Genomic DNA, 20744 nt, shown 5'->3' with positions numbered 1-20744 from the left:
TAACTTGAATTAAGATGACAAAGATAAAGGATAATGAAATGATAAGTAGCAACAGATATAATTGCCTTCAACTGGTTTTGGATCACCCAAGAAAGGTAGCAGTCACAACCAAGTGATAGAGGAAACACTTACCCCTTTCCAAGGATCAGGGCTCACCCAACACTCCAGAGGAGGTAATCTCTCCATAGAGACCCTTCCTTTCTGGCTGCCAGCCCTTAAATGAGAGTAGGGAGAGGTGGAGCCAGGATCCACCCCTTCTGGTCTCACAGGTGAATTGCTTCCACCCCTGCTGCCAGGGCTGGCTGTGTTGTGTCACCAGATTCTGAATCACAGATGATAATCACGTTGCAAAAACAATTTTAACTTATTATTTTCCCAGGTTTTCCATGCATCTTCATGTTGTGCCTTTCTTTTCCGTTACTTAAGTTTTGATGCTTTACTTTCACATGTACAGAAAAATACATTTCCTCAAATTCTCAGGACATAAAATACTTCTGTTGCTTTTAATTAAATATTAACACTACTGCCAGTTCCTCATGATTTAATATGTCTCATACCATTAACGTGTGATTAACCTAGGTCAAAGTATGCTTGAAAGAGAAAATGTGAGTCTTAAATGCAAAGATTCTTTTTTTAAAAACAAACTAATGAACACAAAGGTGTGCAAACAAATAATAACTCAGTGTCTTAACTCTCCTGTCTTAGAATATTTAAAAAAAAAATTAACAGCCTTATACATGTATTGACTTTTCTGATGTAGATAACATGGAGTTAGTGGTAAAGAACAGGAATTGTGCAAAGATGTAGCTTTCATAATGAGGTTTATAGTTTGGGTTTAATATTGAGCACTGTGAAAATTCAAGTTTACGGAGGTTAAAATTATATTGTAAAAGCCAACTATCTAATGAAATTTGATGAGTATCAGAACCACAGGTGGCTTGCAATGAATTCTCACACATGCAGCTCAAGTAATTTGTAGAGTAACTCCCATTCTTAGATCTAACCCTTCTAAAATGAAATCAGGGAACGTGAACAACCTTTCTACTAAGAAAATAATCCAAATTTTATCTGTTTTTTCTAATCTGGCATTAAGACAAAGAGCATCGTGTAAATAAAATTAAACAAATTAGTTATTTTAAGAATACTCTTTAAGTATTATACTCTGCTATACCTTGCAACTAAATTTCTCTAATAAAGAGAATTGACAAATAGGTACAAGATTGTTACCCCCACACACACTAAAGGATGGCATTAGTTGATTTATTTCAAAGTTGCCATTAGTACAGATTTCTTGGCACAGAGGACATAAAGAATATGAATGGCTCTTAATAACAAAGTCCTTGGAAATATGCATAGCTCATCCACGGTGTTGGAAAATTTAGTGGCCCGAATGAGGTTCTCATCTGGGATAGACATAAGTGCAGAGACCTCATGCTTCCTCTGCTTTTTTAGTAGAAATTTCCGAACAAATCAAAAGGCACTCAAGCCTGTGTCTCCATGCATCTCTGTGTGGTTGAGCTTGAGTCAGCTGTGTGCTAAATATTACTCATTTTCCATTAACATACTGAAGCCATGCATCACTTCATATTTTTGCCCAGCTGACTAAGGTGCAGTCATCAATGAAACTCTTTTCTTTGCTGTATTATGTGTCAGCACAATAATGCTGGGCTTCCATTGTTTTACACCAGGGGGCAAGTAGGATTGCTAAGACAAACACAGAGAAAGGGACTCACTTTCTGGCTGGTCTTCAACTGCAACTGCACAGCCAAGCAGCTCTTATATGCACTTGGGAGCTCAGAATCTTAAAGTTAGTGTCTATGAGACAGAGCACAATGGCCCCAATGACATCTTTAGTATGAAGTGATGGGGTAACGAGGAAACACACTGCTGTATTGCATTAACGATCATATCTACCTTTTGCAAGAGACAGATTTTGTTTCCTGAAGCTGTCAGCTGAGCAAAAGAATTGCAGTTTCTGTGTTCATCTCCATTTTTCCTCTAAGAAATGGTGCTTCGTACTGCCATGATCGACAACTGACTGCCCCTTTTGTCTGGGGTGAGCGTTGCTCTCTCTGAAGTTGGGCTCATGTTGGACTCTGCAGACTCTATGGCACTACACCTGAACATCTGTATCAGGCACTTCCTGAACTGAAAGTTGAAACAACAAACAAGAAAAATCAAAACACATGAGGAATTTAAAAACATTTTCCTATTTTTTCTTTCTTCACTAGAAGTCTTGGAAATTGTCTGTGTCCATTGGTCATATACAGAAATAGCTCCATAAAATACATTTACCTGTGGCACCACAGAGAACTGAGAATTTGAAAAGACACAAACTGCTAGAATGCTTCAGTCTAAAAAATCATTTTCCTCTTATGCTTGTTGCTAGCCACATCTAATTGAATTGAATTGGTCATTTCTGAAGGCTCACAAGTTGCATTCATATGCTAATACCTAGATATTCAATGATGGTTTGTTTCCATCACATTCATATCCTTGAGCAGGTTAAGACGAGTGTACATCTGCCATGCACTGGGAGATCAGGGTACTGCCCACAGGATGTGGGACAACCAATAGTTGTTTGTCACTGCAGGACTAAATCAATAAATGCATTCATCACTTCACATTCAACCTTCACTTTGATATTCTAGTTCTTTTCCTTTATACCCCAGTATTCTGCTTGATGCCACCCCCTCCTACATTCACAGCACACATCTGTTCAAGGTTCTAACATACTTGCTACCTCTGGCTCAGACACGACCCCTCTGGTTCATCCCTTGTCAGTACTTCTCTGCATCCATTTCTCTGACCCCATTCCAGAGAAGACCCCGTCACCCAGGGACAAGCAATGCTGCAAGTTGCTCTGAACACGCAACCACAGATGCAGCATTTCCCCTGATGAACCTCAGAAGCAATTTGCTGGCACTGCATTCCAAAATAACTATGGAAACATAATGGGATAGTCTTGGAAAAAGAGTCTTCTCACAGAAAACTAGAATAGTTGATGTTCACTAAGAGTTGATTTTCTTTTCCAATACCTAAATCTAATGATTACTAGTATTCATATTTTAATACTGAAACACAGCACAAAACTCTATGCATTAAGTAGACATGTAGTGATGAAAAAAAAAAAATCTAAATTATGGATATGGAATGCTGGTTAACTGATAAGGTGGAGAGAAACTATTCATTACAAAACAATACTAAATACTAAAAATATAAACTTTAAAGACACTCTGAGAGCATACAGTACCTGTTTGTTCATAAACACATAAATAACTGGATTATAAACAGTAGCCGTTTTGGAAAAGAAAGATGGAATTGCTGCCAGATGAGGATCCAGTTCAATGGAAGGGTATGCAGTGACTAGGATAGAAAAGGTGGCATATGGCATCCAGCAGATCAGAAAAGCAATGATCATAACAACCACCATTCTAGTCACTTGTCTTTCAGGTTTCCTGGCAGTTCTCAACCTGCCTTGTGTATCTGACACCTTAAAGACAGAGAATTCCAGAAAACAAACAAGGCATTCAAAGAGTGAATACAGTGGAAATCGATAACGATGAGATCATATGTACAAGTTGTCAGGGATCAGTGAAGGCTGTTAGGTGCTGAGCAAATATAAGATATTCCCAATCCAAAAAACATATAGCACTTCTATAGCACTTCTTCATAAACACGCTACCTAAGTAGAGGGCAACCCAGCCTCCTTTTCAGCAGAAGTGTTGTCATCTCTGGAAAGAAACACAACAGCTGCTTATCTGTCAATAATACTAAATGAGAGTCCTGAACACAGGTGCATTTAAAAACGATGTATAAAGACTGTCGAAAGAATAATTACTACTGGTTCTGCACTGCACTGATCCTCCAGGCAAGATGGAAAGGAGGAAGGGGAAAGTTTGATTCTTTCCTGCTTATTTTAGTCCTCCATTAGTCTTCATGCTTTTATTTGAACTAGTTGATTTGTTCTCCTACTTCTTTTTCTGTGTTTTAGTAGTGCTACATACATTTCTGTAATTAGCAGCGGTATTTTCAGTCACAAGTCTCGCTCAGCAGGGTCACACGTTTCCCACTGTTGGTGTCACACCTGGGCAGGTGAGTATGGTGAGCAGTCCAATACCTGCCTGCAGCCCTGGCAGGTGCAACACACAGCTCTACCAGGCAGCCTTAGGGGTCTGCAGCCCTGCCCTCGATGGACCTGGATGCAAAGTGCACTAAGTGACTAAGATGTAACTTAGAGCACAAGAGAAAGAAGTGCTTGCAGCATCACATCAAGGACCAGATGATCCTTACTACTGTTTGTTTGGTCTTTCTTTTTTTTTTTTTCCCCCAGCCTGTTTGTTTTTAATTGAACTTTGAACAGCTATTATCAACATTGCATTATTTGATTTTCTCAGTTTTAAATTGAAAAAAAGAGAAATCCTTAACAAAAACAAATGCATAACTCCCGTTCATTTTTTTTTCCCCCTTTTTTTGGGGTGAAGGTATCTACAAACACACACAATATCCCTCACAGGACACTGGGAACACTCAGCCCTCATTTTAAGCTACTCTTTGCACAGCCTCCAGGATCTACTTTTCATTTTTTAAACTAAAAAATAAAAATGAGTGCAAAAATAATTCTTTATCAAGACATAAGTGAGTACATTTGCTGCCTGGAAACAGGTCTGCTTATGTCTGATCCTTATGGAAATCTACATGTGAAAATTCCAGGTGCTTGCATACATACACATTTCAAAAACGTAACTTGAAAGTGCTTCTTCTTACCTTTGTTAGCTTCTGCAGCAGTTTCCCATAGGATACCAAAATTACCAATAAAGGCACTAAAAAACAGGTAGTGAAGAATGCAATAATGTAGGAACGATCATTATAAGCTCCTGAATACCTGTATAAAACACAGAATACATCATGTATATATCATGGTTATTTTCTCAAAGTGGTCAGAGATGTCACTAGTAATTTCATCAATTGTTTTTAATCAAAATACCCACATGCAGCTTTAGTCAAATCAGAGACAGCCCATGGCTATCTCCCTTCCTCTGGGCTAGGAAAGATTTTCTGTGTAAGATCATGGGCACAGAACCAAAAGAACTATGGGGTGAGTTAGGTGGGAAGAAACGTGTAGTCCAACCTCCTGCTCAAAGAGCAGTCAGCTACGCTGCTATAACAAACTGCTCAGGGCTTCATCCAGTCTTCTGAAAATCTATTTTTTCTCTTTGAATCCTGACAAAAACAAACAAATCCCACATATGGAACAGTTACTTCCATTAGAGATGAAAGCTCCTCTTTTCAGGAAAATGTTTTAGAAAATATTATTTTTAACCCCGGAAACTTTTCTTGTTATCTTTGTCTACCTCTTTTTTGGCAGAGAAGACCATCATCCTTAACCTTTTCCTTTGGAACTGTGCCCTTAACAAGTCATGAGCTACAAGTTTAAACTTTGCCACATTCTGCAAGGATGGCCTTACCAATTAGGCTCACAGGTAGTCCCAATCTTACTGGTGGTGTAGCTGCTCCAACCCATGGTTGGTGGAATGGTCCAAATGAAGGAAAAGGTCCACACAAAGGCAATTCCCTGGGCAGCATGCTTCCCTCTCAAGCGCATATTTCCCAGTGGGCGGCAGATCACGACATACCGCTCAAAAGCCAAAAGAGCAAGAGACCAGAGAGCCACAATGCCTACAGTAAAAAACTCAGCATCAAAATCAAATAGGCTTACTGAAAAGCAAACCTCGTCCCACACTGCAGTCACAGAATCATTTAGGTCAGAAGGCATCTCTGGAGGTCATCCAGACCAGTCTGACACGGCTCGAGCAGGATCTATGCAGCAGGCTGCCCAGGACTACATCCAGTCAGGTTCTTTTTCATTTTTCATTTCAACTTTCCAGTTCAACTTCTCTGGGCAACTCATGGCCACGTTTGACTACTTACCACATCAGGAACATTTTTCAGCAAGACAGGTTTTCAAAAGATGGGCAAATCATGCGTGTTGCTTTAATATTTCATTAAGAGCACAAGATTTTCATACTTGTCCATTTTGTTGGTATAATGACTACAAAGCTAAGCTTCTAACTGCACTTCTTAGCTCACAATTACTTCTTCCGCTAGGCTTTACTTTGAAGAACTGCACATTATGTGTAGCTTCCAAACTAACAAATGAAGGTATATCTTCAAAACATTATCTTTGCAAAAAATGTCATATTTCAGACTGTCATAAGCTCTAACCTAACAGAATGCTGCCCATAACATCAAAATATCAGTTTATTTGGGACGGATCACCTGGGTGATCACCAAAATCTTGAAATAGTCTGATCTTACTCTACAGGACATGCCTTCCATGCCACAAACCATCATAGTACCATCATCTCCCACAGTAAACTTTTCTGGGCAGCTTCATCAGCCTGAGAGCAAAAGTGGAATTCCTTTTCAGCTGAGGATCAGCAATGCATTTGACTCAGAGAAGTGACAGTTAGAAGAATGGCTTTACACAGCTTCTGAAACAGCACCGAAATGTCAGCTGGCAGCAACACAAAAGCCCTGTGGGAGGTAAGAATGAACTTGTATGTCAATGTAATTAGATGTTCCACTTTAAACTAATTTTCTGTTTACCCTGTAGAGGTATATTTACAAAGTGAACTACCTGGTGATGATTTATTTTCCCTTTTAGAGTACTTCAATATGTTTTGCGTACTTGGAAAACAAAGCCAAGAGAAAGAATCACAGGAAAAGCAAATAAGGGGGGTGGCAGCCACAGTCACAGCATGGCTCCTCAGAACAGTTGCAGGACAGCTAACATAAGATGTTTTAGTGACATAATATTGTCCATAGTTTAAGAACAGCCATTTGTTCTCTCTCTCTTGTTTAACCAAATACTCACACACCAAGAGACAAACCTGGAAAATAATTAAACAATGAAGTGTCTGTTTTTTTAAAATCACATTGTTTTCCCTGCAACTACTGCCATTCTTTTAGCATTTTTTTTTCTCATTATATGAACTATATTCAGAGAACAGTACAGAAGCAGTAAAAGGCTGACGTATGACAGCAACAGTGATACGCATTATTCACTCATATGAGATCCTCCACAGAACACACATAACTGGAAAAGATCCAGTGCGTTCACAGGCATGCAAGGTCAGTGATTTAGGAAGCTGCAGGATAGTGAAACGCATCGAAGGAAGCTGAAGGAAAACAAGATACAACTACAAACAATACTAAGCTTACCAAAAAACGTGACAGCAAATCCTTCCAGTACACAAGCCCAGCGCCCCATATAGAAATAGCCTTTTAGATTGGCTAAAAAGCTAATGGTGCCACCAGTCAGTGAGACCAGGAAATCAGCCACAGACAAATTCACTATAACATAATTGACAGGTCGTCTCAGCTGCTTGAACTTAAAAGTTACCAGGATCACAGCCAGGTTCTCAGCAAGAGACAGGGAGGTCACCACAAACATCACTGCTGCCACAAGCCTGAAGTGCCAGGGCTGGATGGAGTCCAAAGGACGGTGGAAGGGATCCCATCGAGCAGGACCAGAGGAATTGGACAACAGCGTCTCATTTCCAAGTGCTCTAAATACATCCATCTTTTCCTCCTCGCTAATGAAAATAATATTGGATAATAATGAAGTTTTTAATCTGTAAAGAACATTCAAGATTAAAAGGAGAAAACAAATATAAGCAAACTCTTCATGCTTCTGCTTTCTGGTAAGGGTCCACGAAACAATATGGGAAGAGGGATACGCAAGGGAATCTCTTGGAGTGCCTTCTGCCCTTCTCTGCTGGCAATCTCCTGCCTCTCTCCAGCTGGAGCCGATGCTGTGTCTTCATAATAAGAGCCAGCTATGGCAGTTGCTGTTTCCCTCCTTCTGTAGCAGTTACTAGCAGTGCTGAAATCAGACCATTCCTATTCAGTGGGAAAAACCAAAACGTTTGCCTGATCATTTCCTGACCTCCAGCACAGTGAAAACAAAGCTTTCCCTTTGTCAGCAGTGAGGATGGAGCGATCTTCCCCCCATCTTGCACTGCTGGGAGTATAGCAGAGGGGGAAGCTCCTGTCTGACTGAAGGAGGACTGCCCTGAAAAGATTAACACTGGACTACCATAGCAGCCATAAACTTGGCAAGGGAAACTGCATTCTAACCCGCTCATGTCTCAGGCTAATTCATGGCCCCAGCAACAAAGCTTCAAATTAGAGTTCTGTGGTATTTAGAAATTAAGAGAAATTCTACTATCAGACACAGCACAGACATACATTTCATTTCTGTTTGTAACTAAGAGTGTAGCCAGGAGGTAAGTTGGGTAGAGAGAAACAAGCTTGAATTGTACACTGTGTACACTGGTTGTTTTTTTTCTAATTTTGTTAATAAGCACTAATACCCAGCTGGGACAGCAGATTTTCTTAAACTGCTTTGAGGACTGGGATGGGCAAGCTTTCCTGCCAGGCAGTTCCATGTGTAGCATGAAAGCTGCCCCAGGAGCAGGAATGCTGCACACCTACAGGAGCTGGTGGCTGGCACAGCTCACTGCAACTGCTGTAGAAGAGCTGCCATATAAGCCAGTAGGAGCTGGCAAGGAAAAGCCAGGTTCTCCAATGGCTTGGAGAGTGAATGCACCTTGGGCTTGGAGGGAGGGAAGCACTAAGGAAGGAAAAGAAGCTGAAGGGATCTCTTCAAAGTAGAGTAAAATTTTAAACACCTCCAACATAAATCAGTCCTACCACTTTAGAGTTGTTGGGTGTTGTTAAAATAACGTGACAAAAGCAACAATGAAAGAACAGCAGCAAGAGAGGTCTGTGCTTGATTTTTGGCATTATTTGTCTTTATATTAATTTTTCAGTATGCTGTATTTCATAATGCCATTCCAATTGCATATCTCTAATGAGAATATAAGAACTCAGCACATACACACACTATAGTATTTTTAAAAACACAGTAAGGCCACATTTTTTTTCTGCTTTCTATACAGGCTTTTCCAGTCTATGGCTTACACGCAAACAGAAGTTAAAGGCAATGCATAAGCATTTACTTTAAATCAGAAATTCAGCAGAAATTATAATTTATGCATAGGAATTACTACACATTATAAACCTAAAAACTTTAATTATCAGGTTACACAAGTAAAGGAGAGCACCTGCAAAACTCAATGGCAGACTTCATAGTTGTATTTAATCAGAACTGCTTTGATCAATCTCGTTTATCTACTACCAATATAGGCCTTTCTTCTTTTAGACTGTTGAAACTCGTGTGTGAGTCCCCTGTTCAGTGAAACCTTTGGAAATTTAGATAAGTACTCTCCTCCTGCTGCCTGGCTTCACTGAAATGGCTCAGTGTTAACTACAAAGGAGCAAGCAGAGTGCAGGACCGTAAGATTATAGATGTGTTGAAGTACATTCCTATAATCTGATGCAGAACCTTCTGTAGGAAGATGCCTTATAAATGAAGTCTGAACAAGCAAGAGTCACTGCAAAAGTCATTATCAGAAAAGCAGTCTTTTCCAGTGTGCTGCTCTGGGACAAGCACCAGGATAACTGCAGGATTTTCATTAACTGACAGTATTTAAAAAGGTGCAAGCTAAATAAAATGTGTTCTATTAATGAAGAATAAGCAATTAATTCTAATAGAGAAGTGCATATTGAGCACAGGAAAAGGAGATAACTTGTAAGCAGGCTGCATTTGCTTACCGCCTGTTAATGACCTTTTCCAGTTTTGGAGCCTCCTATGAGCAGGTAAGACTTTCAGTCCTGACTGCTTTGCAAAGCACGGTTAAACTCAGTTCCTTCGGTACTGCGTAAGAATAATGAAGTAAAAGGCAATGATAGTTCTACCAGTTCTGACTGAATGTCACTCTGAAAGTTTTTCTTCACAGATTTTTGACTGTTTTTCACCCATCTGCATTCACACGATGAATCTGTTAAAACTTCAATAAAAGAAATAGCTGTTAAGAAGCAATAAAGTAAATGTGCTTTGAAAGTGATGTGTGTGGTCATAAAGATCAAGAAAATGCCTCAATTGTTTTTCTCCAGAAACTGTATATCAACCAGATGATCTGTGCAAATTGTTGTCCATTATGTTCACTTGGTAATTCAAAGTAATAATACTGCTCATGTGATAGTTCTCATCTAAGAGTATTTTTTTTTCCTACTCTGAAAACCTCTTTCAGAGAACTGAATTATACAAGCAGTCCTACCATCCTGATGGGGATTACATCAATGAGAATCTTTAGCCTTAATTATCATTGGGAAAAAAAGTTTGTTACGAAATAAATCAAAATCGTTTTTCTATTTTGCAGTCCCTGAAGACAGTAAATAGGATTTGCCATAAACCTGGATTGAGACCAAATATTTGAAGATACTAAAGTCAAAATTCAGTCTTCAGTTTTGCATTCAGCATCATATTTATATTTACTGAAACGAGAAAGAAATTACAACTTGTCCAAGTGTCATCACAGCTGAAAGCTCAACATTCAGATAGACCCTCGCCCTCATCTTAAGTGATTTTAGAGAGTGATTACATTTATAAGTCTTCTTATTTCTGTAATGCTTGATGTCAGACATGCAGTGGTTAATGAGATTATGTCTACATTGCAGTTATAAAGCTGGCTGTGTTGCAGTAAGGAGTTTTATCTGGCAGTTCCATCAGCATAGGCAGTAGATGCTGACTTTGCCAGTCGAGAAGCAGTGGGAGCACAAGGGACTGGAGACATCTGGGACCATGTTCTGATCCACAGAGACAGAAGGTCTGCTGGAGACACCCACCCGGGCCAGCCATGCTCTGGGCTGCCCACACGTGGAAAGACAACACGTGCCTCAGACTATGGAAGAAGTGCAAGAAAACGCTCAATGCGTGCACTGAAGCAAACTTCACTTGTCTGTAACATTCCCACTCAAAAACAAAACCTAGTCACATTTCACAACTTGACAGAGCAATTCAACAAAACGTATAAAAAGAAAACATAAGCAAAGCCATGTTTTCTTTGCTTAAAGAAAAGCTGTTGATTCAGGTTACAAAGTGCTTATCAGCGGGGGTAAAATCAGACCAATCACTACGAAGTAAGCAAAGCAGATTTCATCCAGAGCTGCAAGCTATCTAAGGCTTTGACATTTTTAATCAAATGCTCATTACTGTAATCTTTGCCTGAGCTCTAAGCCATTACTGAGCAACAGTGACAAACATGACCCTCTTCTCTTTCCTTCCCGGATTTGGCTGACTTGCCCTGAAGTAGTCAAACAGATTGACTAATACGGAAGAAAGCCCATCTAAGTTAACTTTGTTTCAAAATCTGCCATGTTTAGATATCATTCCCAAAGACTACAGGTACAAGGTAAAAACAAACAAACAATGCAGTCAGTAGCTTCCATCATTTTATTGTAGCTAAGTGCACTGAGAAGTCTGACAGCATAGGACCCAGCACAGCAGAGGTGAGACCACGGAAGGATAATGCTCAGCTGCAGACAGTGCGCAGACAGGAGAGATGGGAACACACAAGGGATATGTCCCCAAGCAATCTTCATCATGAACACACAGCTGTGCAGAAGGTCAACCTCAGCCATGGCATCAAGTATACTGGACTTCTGACATTAACCTCAGGCATCGGGACACGACAGGAACTTTGTTGCCTTCTGTCCTTTAACTTTAATATAAATTTAGGAAAAAGAACATGACTCTGTTTTGGGCACTTAAGAGCACAAAGCTCACATTTAGCCGTATTCCCATCAGTCAGTCAGTATCCTCTGGAAGAGAGCTATTACAAAGATTGAATTTAGAGAGAAGGTGAAAACACAGCAGGTAGGTGAGGAGAATGGTTGAGAGGATATATGCAACGTGTCCTCACAGGAAAAAAAGATCTGAAGTCACTGAAATGAAACTAATACCAAGCATGGCACTAAGCAGGCCCTTCTCATCCCGAGAACTCTCTGTGAGTGGATTATTCCCTACAGACCTCAGAAAACAGCAGATCAAATTACATGGAAACAGTAGGATGCAAAGACAAGACTCCCAGATTCTTCTCTCACAGATATAGAAAATTAAACCACTCTGATAAGGAAGTATGTCAGATGATCCAGAAGCAAAAAAAAAAAAAAAAAAAAAAAAAAAAATTTAGCCTGTTCAGAAACGTCTCTGACAACTGTTTAAAAAGAAGTTCAAAACCTACAAACATCTTCAGCAATTCATACAAAACACAATGGTCTGAAGCCTAACAGAAAACTGGATTTGCACATATAGATATACTTGTTAGCTCAGGTATTAATAACAGCAGCACCAATTTTAATGGCTTAAGGTTAACTGGGCCCTGGGTATCTACAAGATAACCTAAATCCTTCACTTGCTCTGATACTTCAAGTAGCTATAGCTTACAGCTGATTCAGGTACACACACAAACCACAGTAAGGACTGGAGATTGCTTTCTCAGAAATGAGTTAATCACAAAAAAAAGGTTTTCGAGCATAGAATTTCAGTGAAGAATAGCAGAGCGTCCCTCTCCCTATGGTTGTTGCCTCCTTTACAAGCCTACAGACCTTAAACATCATCTGACTCCAATCTCCCTGCTGTGGGCTGGTTGTTTTGATGGTGTTAGATTCAGCAGTCATCTTTATTTATTAATTTGCCTGCCAGTGAAACATTTTATTTTGCTGATTGTTATTAGTGCCTCTTATCTAACTTGACACACAAGGCTAACACTTTCAGTTATAGAGACAGTCTAGCACTTCTGGAAGCAGGAACAATCCAGTCCAGCCTACACATTGTTAGCAGCTGTGTGATGCATATTCAGACATAGACCTCTCTCTATGGCTTATAGAATGCAAGTGGTTAATAACCACAACCTGAAAAAATACATGAGGATGACTGTCACCACAATATCCACATCTCCATTAAGATTCTATGGACTCAGCATACACAATGCAGGAAGTATTCCAGACCACTGCTCCTGCACAGCAGTGCTAAGGCGCTTATGTGGAGCCCACTAGTGCTACTGCAGTGCATGTATTTAAGGAATAAAAAAAAAAAACAAAGAAAATGTAGCTAGCCCAGAGGGAATCAAGTGCTGTGGAAAATTCTAGTCCATGTGTTCTGCCTTGTGTAAAAATGAGGCAATCTTCAAACTTTCTTTTTTTTTTTTGTCTTTTTCCAGAAAGAATATCACATAGCATAAGGACACCATCATTAAGATTTTTGGAAAAATGACAAGGAGCAAGGAGTTCAGCTGTGAAAAGATAAGCATCCCAGGCCAGAGCAGAACGTCCTAGTGAACGCCTCTCATTCTTCTGCCTCTTTTTCCTTTAACATTGAGATTCTGCATCTATTCCAGATCTACCCGTCTGAATTGTTACGTACAACTATCTGAATCATAGTTTATCTTAAATTCACTAGAAGTCCTCTCTTCCAAAATAGAGTAGAATGGGTCAGATCCTGCAAACACTTTGTCAACTGGTTATGCTGATCACAGCCGGTAGGCCTACCTTGCTAGCAAATCTGTTCCACTGTTTGACCACTCTCACGATAAGAACATTTTTCTGGATACCCAGTCTCACCCTTCATGCTGCACCTTTGGGACACCTTACTGTGTTCCAAAATGCCATTTGCCCTCTTACTGCCAAGGGACACTGAGCCAGCTGTCACCAGCACACTCAGCTCCCTTCCTGAAGGGATTCTTCTCCAGCCGCTCAGCTCCCAGGATGTCCCAGTGCCCAGCAATACTCTGACCCAGACACAGAACTCAGCATTTACCTGTGGTGAACTTTGTGATGCTGAGGATCAGCCAATACTCCCAACACTTCCTGGTTTAGAATTATCATTCAACTTGATAGAGATGCATTTAACCCCCCAGGATGATGATAAAAACGTAGAATTGAGCCCTGAAGCATACCATTACTGACTGGTCACTAGCCAGGTACAGTCCCACTTACTATAACCTGTAAGACCTGCTGTTGAGCCAGTTTGCCACCAATGTAGCAGAAACCTGCATATCTTGGTTGGACCATTTAACCAGAAGGATGCTGTGAGAAATGGTATGAAAAGCCTTATTAAAATCCAGAAAGATTACATCCACTGCCTTCTTTTCATGAGCAACTTTATCTCTTGCATCCTACTCAGTGCATGGTTTAAATTTAGTCATTACTTTCCTGTGTTACTAACTGCAAAACTGAGGATGAGAAAAAACAGAACTTGATCTGTTTGATATCGAGTCCACGAGGCAGCAGGATGGAATCACTGTGGTCTGTATAAAAGGAATGCTTATGGGGTCTCTGAAGATGCTGTAGTTTCAGTTCTTTGCATCTTCAGCAGGAGTTTGACTTGGGATCTCACTGGAGTCTTGTGTCCATCCCTGAGTACAGCCCCTGCTTTATTAGAAAAATATTCTTTTCATGCTGGGTGAATTCATTACAGACTTCTTAAAGTATTTATGATAGGATTATCAAAGGGGAAGCCAACCATTTGAAAGGAGGTGTTCTGCTTGTCTGGTTTTATCTGATTATTTCTGGAACATTACATGTTACACATACTGTTGCAAACAGACCTTGCAAGCCAGATAAAGCTACACAAATATCTATCTTCTAGTTCTTGAATGCTGTGTTTATATTTACATTAAAAATTACTGAACAGCACTGATAGTTTAGTTCTAACAAAGTCATCTTGCACATACATCTCCAAAAATACCATAGAACATTCAGCTCTGTAACATGAAGCCAGCTTGTTTACCAAACATTCCACTTTTTGTAATAATTTTCAAAATCATAGCTCTGTGTCATTGCCCTTCACAAACAGAAGCTTGAGGTTGCAAGCTCAGCATTCTGGGTCCCTGGCTCTAGGTGACCCTGCTTGAGCAGGAGGTTGGACCAGATGATCTCTGGAGGTCCCTTCCAACATTAACCATTCAGTAATTCTATGAAAACAAAGCTCACTAATTTGAGAAGGAAGGGTATGGAACAGAAGTTGTTTATAACCTTCACTGTTGATTTTAAAATTAATTTTTCTCCAGACAACATTGTGCATTCCCTGTATGAATATTCCCAAGGTGGGGCATGATTTACATGCTTTTGCCAGCACTTCCAGGACTACCTCCTTGAACACAAGCACAAATATTGATGCATATCTTGATGTTAGGATTGCTTGCAGTTTACACTGGCTAGCCAGCACTTATCTAACAAGTCTTACTTGTCAGTGTTGTACTTCTTTTTGCCGTAATTCATTATTTACATACCTTCATCGTCTTCCTGGTTTTTTAGATGCAAATCAGTATGCAAGTTTGATGCAGACTCTACTAAAAGACAATTCTGCAATATACTGAAAATCCATAAATTCCTCAGAGATCAGTTTTCAGTGTAGAAAAACCTTAATTTTGCCTCTCGTTTAGATACTATACCAAAATGCAATCAAAACTCCTACTCAATCCATGAGACTAAGTGTGGCTTTGCCTTTTACCCTTAGATGTCAGTAATAGATTTCTACATATATTAAATAGTGAATTGAGGTTTGCGAAGCAGTCTTTCAGATCCACAATATCAGAAGTGTGCAGAGCTTCAGAATGCAAGTAATATGCTTGCAGAAAGATCTGGATTATTTCTAAATCAAAACAAATTGTCTGGCACAATCTAAGCATGAGATCCCATCAAACCTGTTATAATGATTGCTTTGGGAAGAAAAGCAGAGGGTGTATTGACAGATGAGGCTTTCTTAAGCAGGGATGCAGGATAAGCTAACTGTGAACTTGCCATAGCAAAAGGCAATGTGACAAAGCACTGCCTGATCTTGACTCTTCTATAAGTACTGTATCCCACCATATCATTTTCCTGCAAGATCATGGGGAGAAACAAAAAGCAGAAGCTGCCATGAACACAGATAAACGTCCACTAAGAACAGGCAGGGCATGACTGAGATCCAACACAATGTAAGCTCCTTAACTCACGAAAAAGCTCCCGACATTATGCAACTTGATGCATGACTCATAAGTAGATTACACTGATCTGATTTAGCACTAACATTTTGTGACTTCCAGTTTGGAAGTGGCCTGCATACTCTGGCATGCTTGTAGATAAGTTCCTACTACACGATAGTGGGTATTAAAACATTTCATTTTCCATACAATTTAGGTATGCACTAAGTAGAGTTAACTGACATCTTCCTCTCTGTACCGCTCTATAGCTAAGCTAGGATATAATTTCACATATTTCAAGTGTAGGTAGAGGAGGCTTTTATTTTTTTCCTTAAAAATGCATGATCTTTGCCTTCCTCTGACTTGTCATTCTGATTTCTCTTCCTTTGAGAAAGTCCTTTTGAACTCTTTCCATACCTTCTTATAAGGAGGAAAGGTATAAGTCTGAGCCTTAGACTTAACACCTGTTTTAATGACAGATTTTGTTAGCCAGCTCTTTGCTCCTTGCAAACTTGAGCACAAAGATTTTTTTCTATACCATCAACAGTTAAATAGACCTTATGTCCTACATAAGAACTTACAAGGTGCACGTAGTACTTACAGTTCAGCTTATCTGAACTTGTTAGAATATTTCTGAACAATTTTACATTCAATTAAGTAGAAATAAATCCAATCTTCCATCTTTATAGAACAAAAAGCAAAGAAGCGGTGGGGGATTAACCTCAAAAAAAAAACAAAAAAAACAAAAAAACACGACTTGGAAAGGTGAAGAAAATGGTACAAAAGAAAGGATTACTGCCATCACTCATTTGACAAATTGAACATCAAATGAAAAATTAGTGCCATCATGGAAAAAAAAAAAAAAGATATTGGTCACTTAAGAGGGTAGAAAGTGTAAACTAGATTGTATCTAAGTAAATTTAAGCCTCATGATTTTACATATAGACAGTGCTGTTAAAAAGGTTCTTAAAATAGAAAATTTTCCAGTGGGAAAGGACTTACAAAGGTTGTTGAACTCAACTTGGAGACTACTGCAGTGCTGACCCAAAGTTACACAACTACACACAGAGCATAGTGTTCCATGCTGACAAGACATCACAGGACTAGCGTTGCTCAAATTACGTATCAAAAAACACTGCAAAAAGAAAAAGCTGCATTAACATTTATTTCATTCAGTGGTTTTTCTATGGAACTTTTTTTTTTTTCAAAGCTTTTTTTTGGAGCTGAGAAACACGACGGAAGTACACAGGATGCTTATTCTGCTGCATCTTTACCTTCACGTTTCCTATTCTCAGCTACCATTCTCTACAGCTTTGTGAAAGAGTTTGGATCTTTCATTTCAACAAACATCAGAATAAAAGCTGAGATACTGTTATTAGTAAGCATGAAAGTACATCTCTGCCTACTGTCTTCCTCTTAGGGGGACTTAAATCTTAGTTTCCCACCTTGTTTTTGTGATTATATTCTCTCCATGTTTTCTGCAGTATTTTTACCCATAAGTGTATTCGTGGTTTATAGTTTAATTTTTTTTTTTTAATATATTTAACCCCATAACTGAAAATGTAACCTAATTTCCAATTACACTGAGACAAAGTAAAGAACCGAAGTAACAGAAACTCAAAGCTAATTAAAATATTACTACTACTAAAACTACTGAAGCACTGGCCAGCCTTATGCAGTGCGCATTCTTATGTGCAAGTCTCAACTCATGCCCCTGAGGTGGAACACACAAATTTCTAGATAGCACAGTGTATAACCAAGATGTTATAATCACAATACAATTGTGTATAATCAATAGATATCAAGATGTTATAATTGCAATATAATCAAAAGAGTAAGGCAAAGCAAACAAGGATCACAAAAGAGAATAAGTAGAAGAGCTTACCCTTGGGTTGAGCTCACTAGAAGATACCAAAGAGGAGGATCTCCAGAAGAGATCCTTCCCCTCTGGTAGCCAGCTCTTAAATAGGTCCAGGAGGGGTGGAGCCAGGCTCCACCCCTTCCGGCAGCACAGGTGAATTGCCTTCACCTGTGCTCCTCTGGCTGACTCATGGCTCACCTCAGGTGATCAATCAGAGGTTCAGGCCGTGACTCAGCAGTTCCCATACACACAGATACCTTCATAGGATCACTGAATCATTACAGTTGGAAAAGACCCCTAAGATCACCAAGTCCAATCCCAACCCATCCCACCATGCCCACTAACCACATCCCTCAGTGCCAGCTATTCTTGAACACCCCCAGAAACAGTGACTTCACCACCTCCTGGGCAGCTGTGTCAGCACCTGATCACTATTTGGAGAAAAAATTTTTCCAAACATCCAATCTGATCCTTCCATGGCACAAAGTGAGGACATCACCTATCATTCTATTGCCATTACCTGGGAGCAGAGGCCGACCCTCACCATGCCACAACCTCCTTTCAGGGAGCTGCAGAGGGCAGTGAGGTCTTCCTGAGCTTCCTCTTCTCTGGACTAAACAACCTCAGCCCCATAAGCCCTGTGCTCCAGACCGTGCAGAGCTTCCTTGCGCTTCTCTGGACGCACCCCATCACCTCAATGACTTTCTTGCAGTGAGGAGCCCAGAACTGAGCACAGCACACAAGAAGCAGCCTCGACACTGTCAAGTACAGAGGGACAATCACCTCCCTGCTCCTGCCGACTGCATTGGAGTAGTCTATTCCATATACTGCTGAGTACACTATAGAACTACCAAGAACTCCTGTCGTGGGAAAATTAGCTAAGCTTGTTCGCTTATAGACACAAATATGTAAGAAAAAAAAATAAATCAGCATTTCTTTGTCAATCCAAATAGCATACATGACTTAGGAGCATTATACAGACATGATACTAGTTGCTTCATTGAAGAATGCTACCTCCAGAATTATTTCTGAATGTACTCACGGACCATTAAAACAACTGTTTAAAAATGTAGTGATTGCTCATGACTCAGAACTGTGCTAACAGCTGTCACGAGCCCTTTGAACACTCGCATCGACAGCTTGCTCTTAAGCACTTGGAGAGGCAATAACTTGCACGCACAAAAGTCAATCCAGTAATTTCTATCATGGAACTGCGTGAATACCTTAGAAAGCTACTTTGGCTCAAGACAGTTTTGATGGCCCTCTCCCTTATTTTAGAGCTATGGGAGCCTCCCACATTAGTTCAGCAAATCATCTTAGTATTTTTTCCCCCTAGCAAGAGCACATTTAGTTATTCTAAAAAAATTACAAGTATTACATAGTATCTGACATGAAGATTTAATTGTTTTGTCTGGTACAAACTGAGCAAAAAGGTACTGATGTGTACTTTCAAAAGGATGCACGTTAGAGGAGCTCTGTCACAATCTTACTGAAGGAGAGGAGCACACTGACCAAACCACTCAGTCTAGAAACCCATCTGCCTTCTGGCATAGAAATGCTTGCCCTTCTTGTTTGAACTACGTTTGATAACTTGCTCCCTGCACTAGAGTAGGGAAAATAACAGGAAGGCAATTGATATCAGATTACTGTAGAGGACTCAAAGAGAAGATAAGGAGAAAATTGCATAGGAATAGACAGACGGTAAGCCTAGCAAAACTAAGCAAGTAAGCAAAATAGTGTCAACACAGGGGAGTGGTTTACTTCTCCTGTTTCTCACTGTCAAACACTGGTAAAGCAATATATGCACAAGAATGCATCATTTGATGCTTTTACATCAGCCCTGCACTTTTTTGAGTACAGGCAAGCAGCAGCAAATAGGCCCAGACCCACAGCACAACCAAGCACTCTGCCATCACTGCCACACAGGTAACAGGTCATTGAAAATAGCACTGCAAAATCACACTCTTCTCCCAGGAAACAGTGAAACAATACTGGTGAATGAGAGAAAAAAGACACAGTTTCCAGGAGACCCGACTACAACTACTCTTTGAAATGATTTTCATTTGCTTCAGTAGCACACTTATTCTGAAATTTGATAGTAATCCAAAGAGGCAGAAAAATAGGGATGGTTTAAAACACTACCCCTTTGTATTTTTCTTTATAACAAAGTGAAATAGTATTGCAGTGCCCTCAGGTGGCGTAAATTCAATTCTGTCCTATTATCTTTTCTAAAAAGCTAGCTCTATAAATAATACCAGTTTTCAGAAAACTGAATGAATATGGAAGAAAGCTGCAAGGAAAGGCAAAGCACAGAATAAATATTGTTTTCAGGGAAGACTCTTCTTCAGTACTTTGCCGACTTTTGATTTTTATAAAGTATTTTTATTCTTTTTTAATTGTCTGGAAAGAAGTCCAACAAATATCCTAAAGAAAACCTAAACATCAAAATTATGGAACAAAGATTGCTACAAGTAAAGATCTAGAAAAGAATAAAGCAAGAAAAGATGATGAATTCAACAAGAGCTTTACAGAACAAAAGACAAGAGATGCATTAAAAGCAAATAAACAAAAAACAGACAGTATCTCTTAAATACACATAATATAGCTTAATAGTGAAAAAGCATAGATACAACAGCACATTTGTCATGTCTTGAAACTTACTGAATTTCTGCTACCCTTTTTATATAAGCTTTACAGAAGCTTTTTTTGTATACTGTGGGGTAAGCAAAGGCAATGACAGAGCCTTTTCCTGCAATACAGAACAGAACAACAAAAGGTGAATTGACTCACCCCTTCCAATGACTACCACTCAAAAGGAGCGTGATCTCAAGAGATGCAGCACCCTCAGCTTCTAACCCTTGAAGGAGAGAGCAGGGGCAGCTCTATCCTCCCCCACTTCCCACTTCCAGTCCTCAGGTGCATTGCTTGCACCTGATCTCCCTGAGTTAACAACACCTGGTGCTCAACCATTGGTTCAGGCTGTGATTTGGCAGTTCCACTGCACTCCTTCC

The 20744-nt window shown here is 39.7% G+C and overlaps 1 protein-coding gene across 1 annotated transcript; it reads right to left on the bottom strand.

Moving 5' to 3' along the window:
- Positions 1-220: 220 nt before the first annotated feature.
- LOC125692885 (opsin-VA-like) lies at positions 221-9894 on the bottom strand. Its single transcript, XM_048944037.1, has 6 exons — positions 9682-9894; positions 7225-7637; positions 5469-5679; positions 4768-4885; positions 3254-3493; positions 221-2148 (listed from the first exon to the last, which is right to left on the bottom strand). The coding sequence occupies exons 2-6, from the start codon at positions 7583-7585 to the stop codon at positions 1999-2001; spliced, it is 1080 nt and encodes a 359-aa protein (XP_048799994.1). The 5' UTR covers positions 7586-7637; positions 9682-9894; the 3' UTR covers positions 221-1998.
- Positions 9895-20744: the final 10850 nt, after the last annotated feature.

The sequence above is a fragment of the Lagopus muta genome, chromosome 5, assembly GCF_023343835.1.
Source record: "Lagopus muta isolate bLagMut1 chromosome 5, bLagMut1 primary, whole genome shotgun sequence".
Classification (NCBI taxonomy): domain Eukaryota; kingdom Metazoa; phylum Chordata; class Aves; order Galliformes; family Phasianidae; genus Lagopus; species Lagopus muta.
This window is presented reverse-complemented; position numbering and strand designations above follow the sequence as displayed.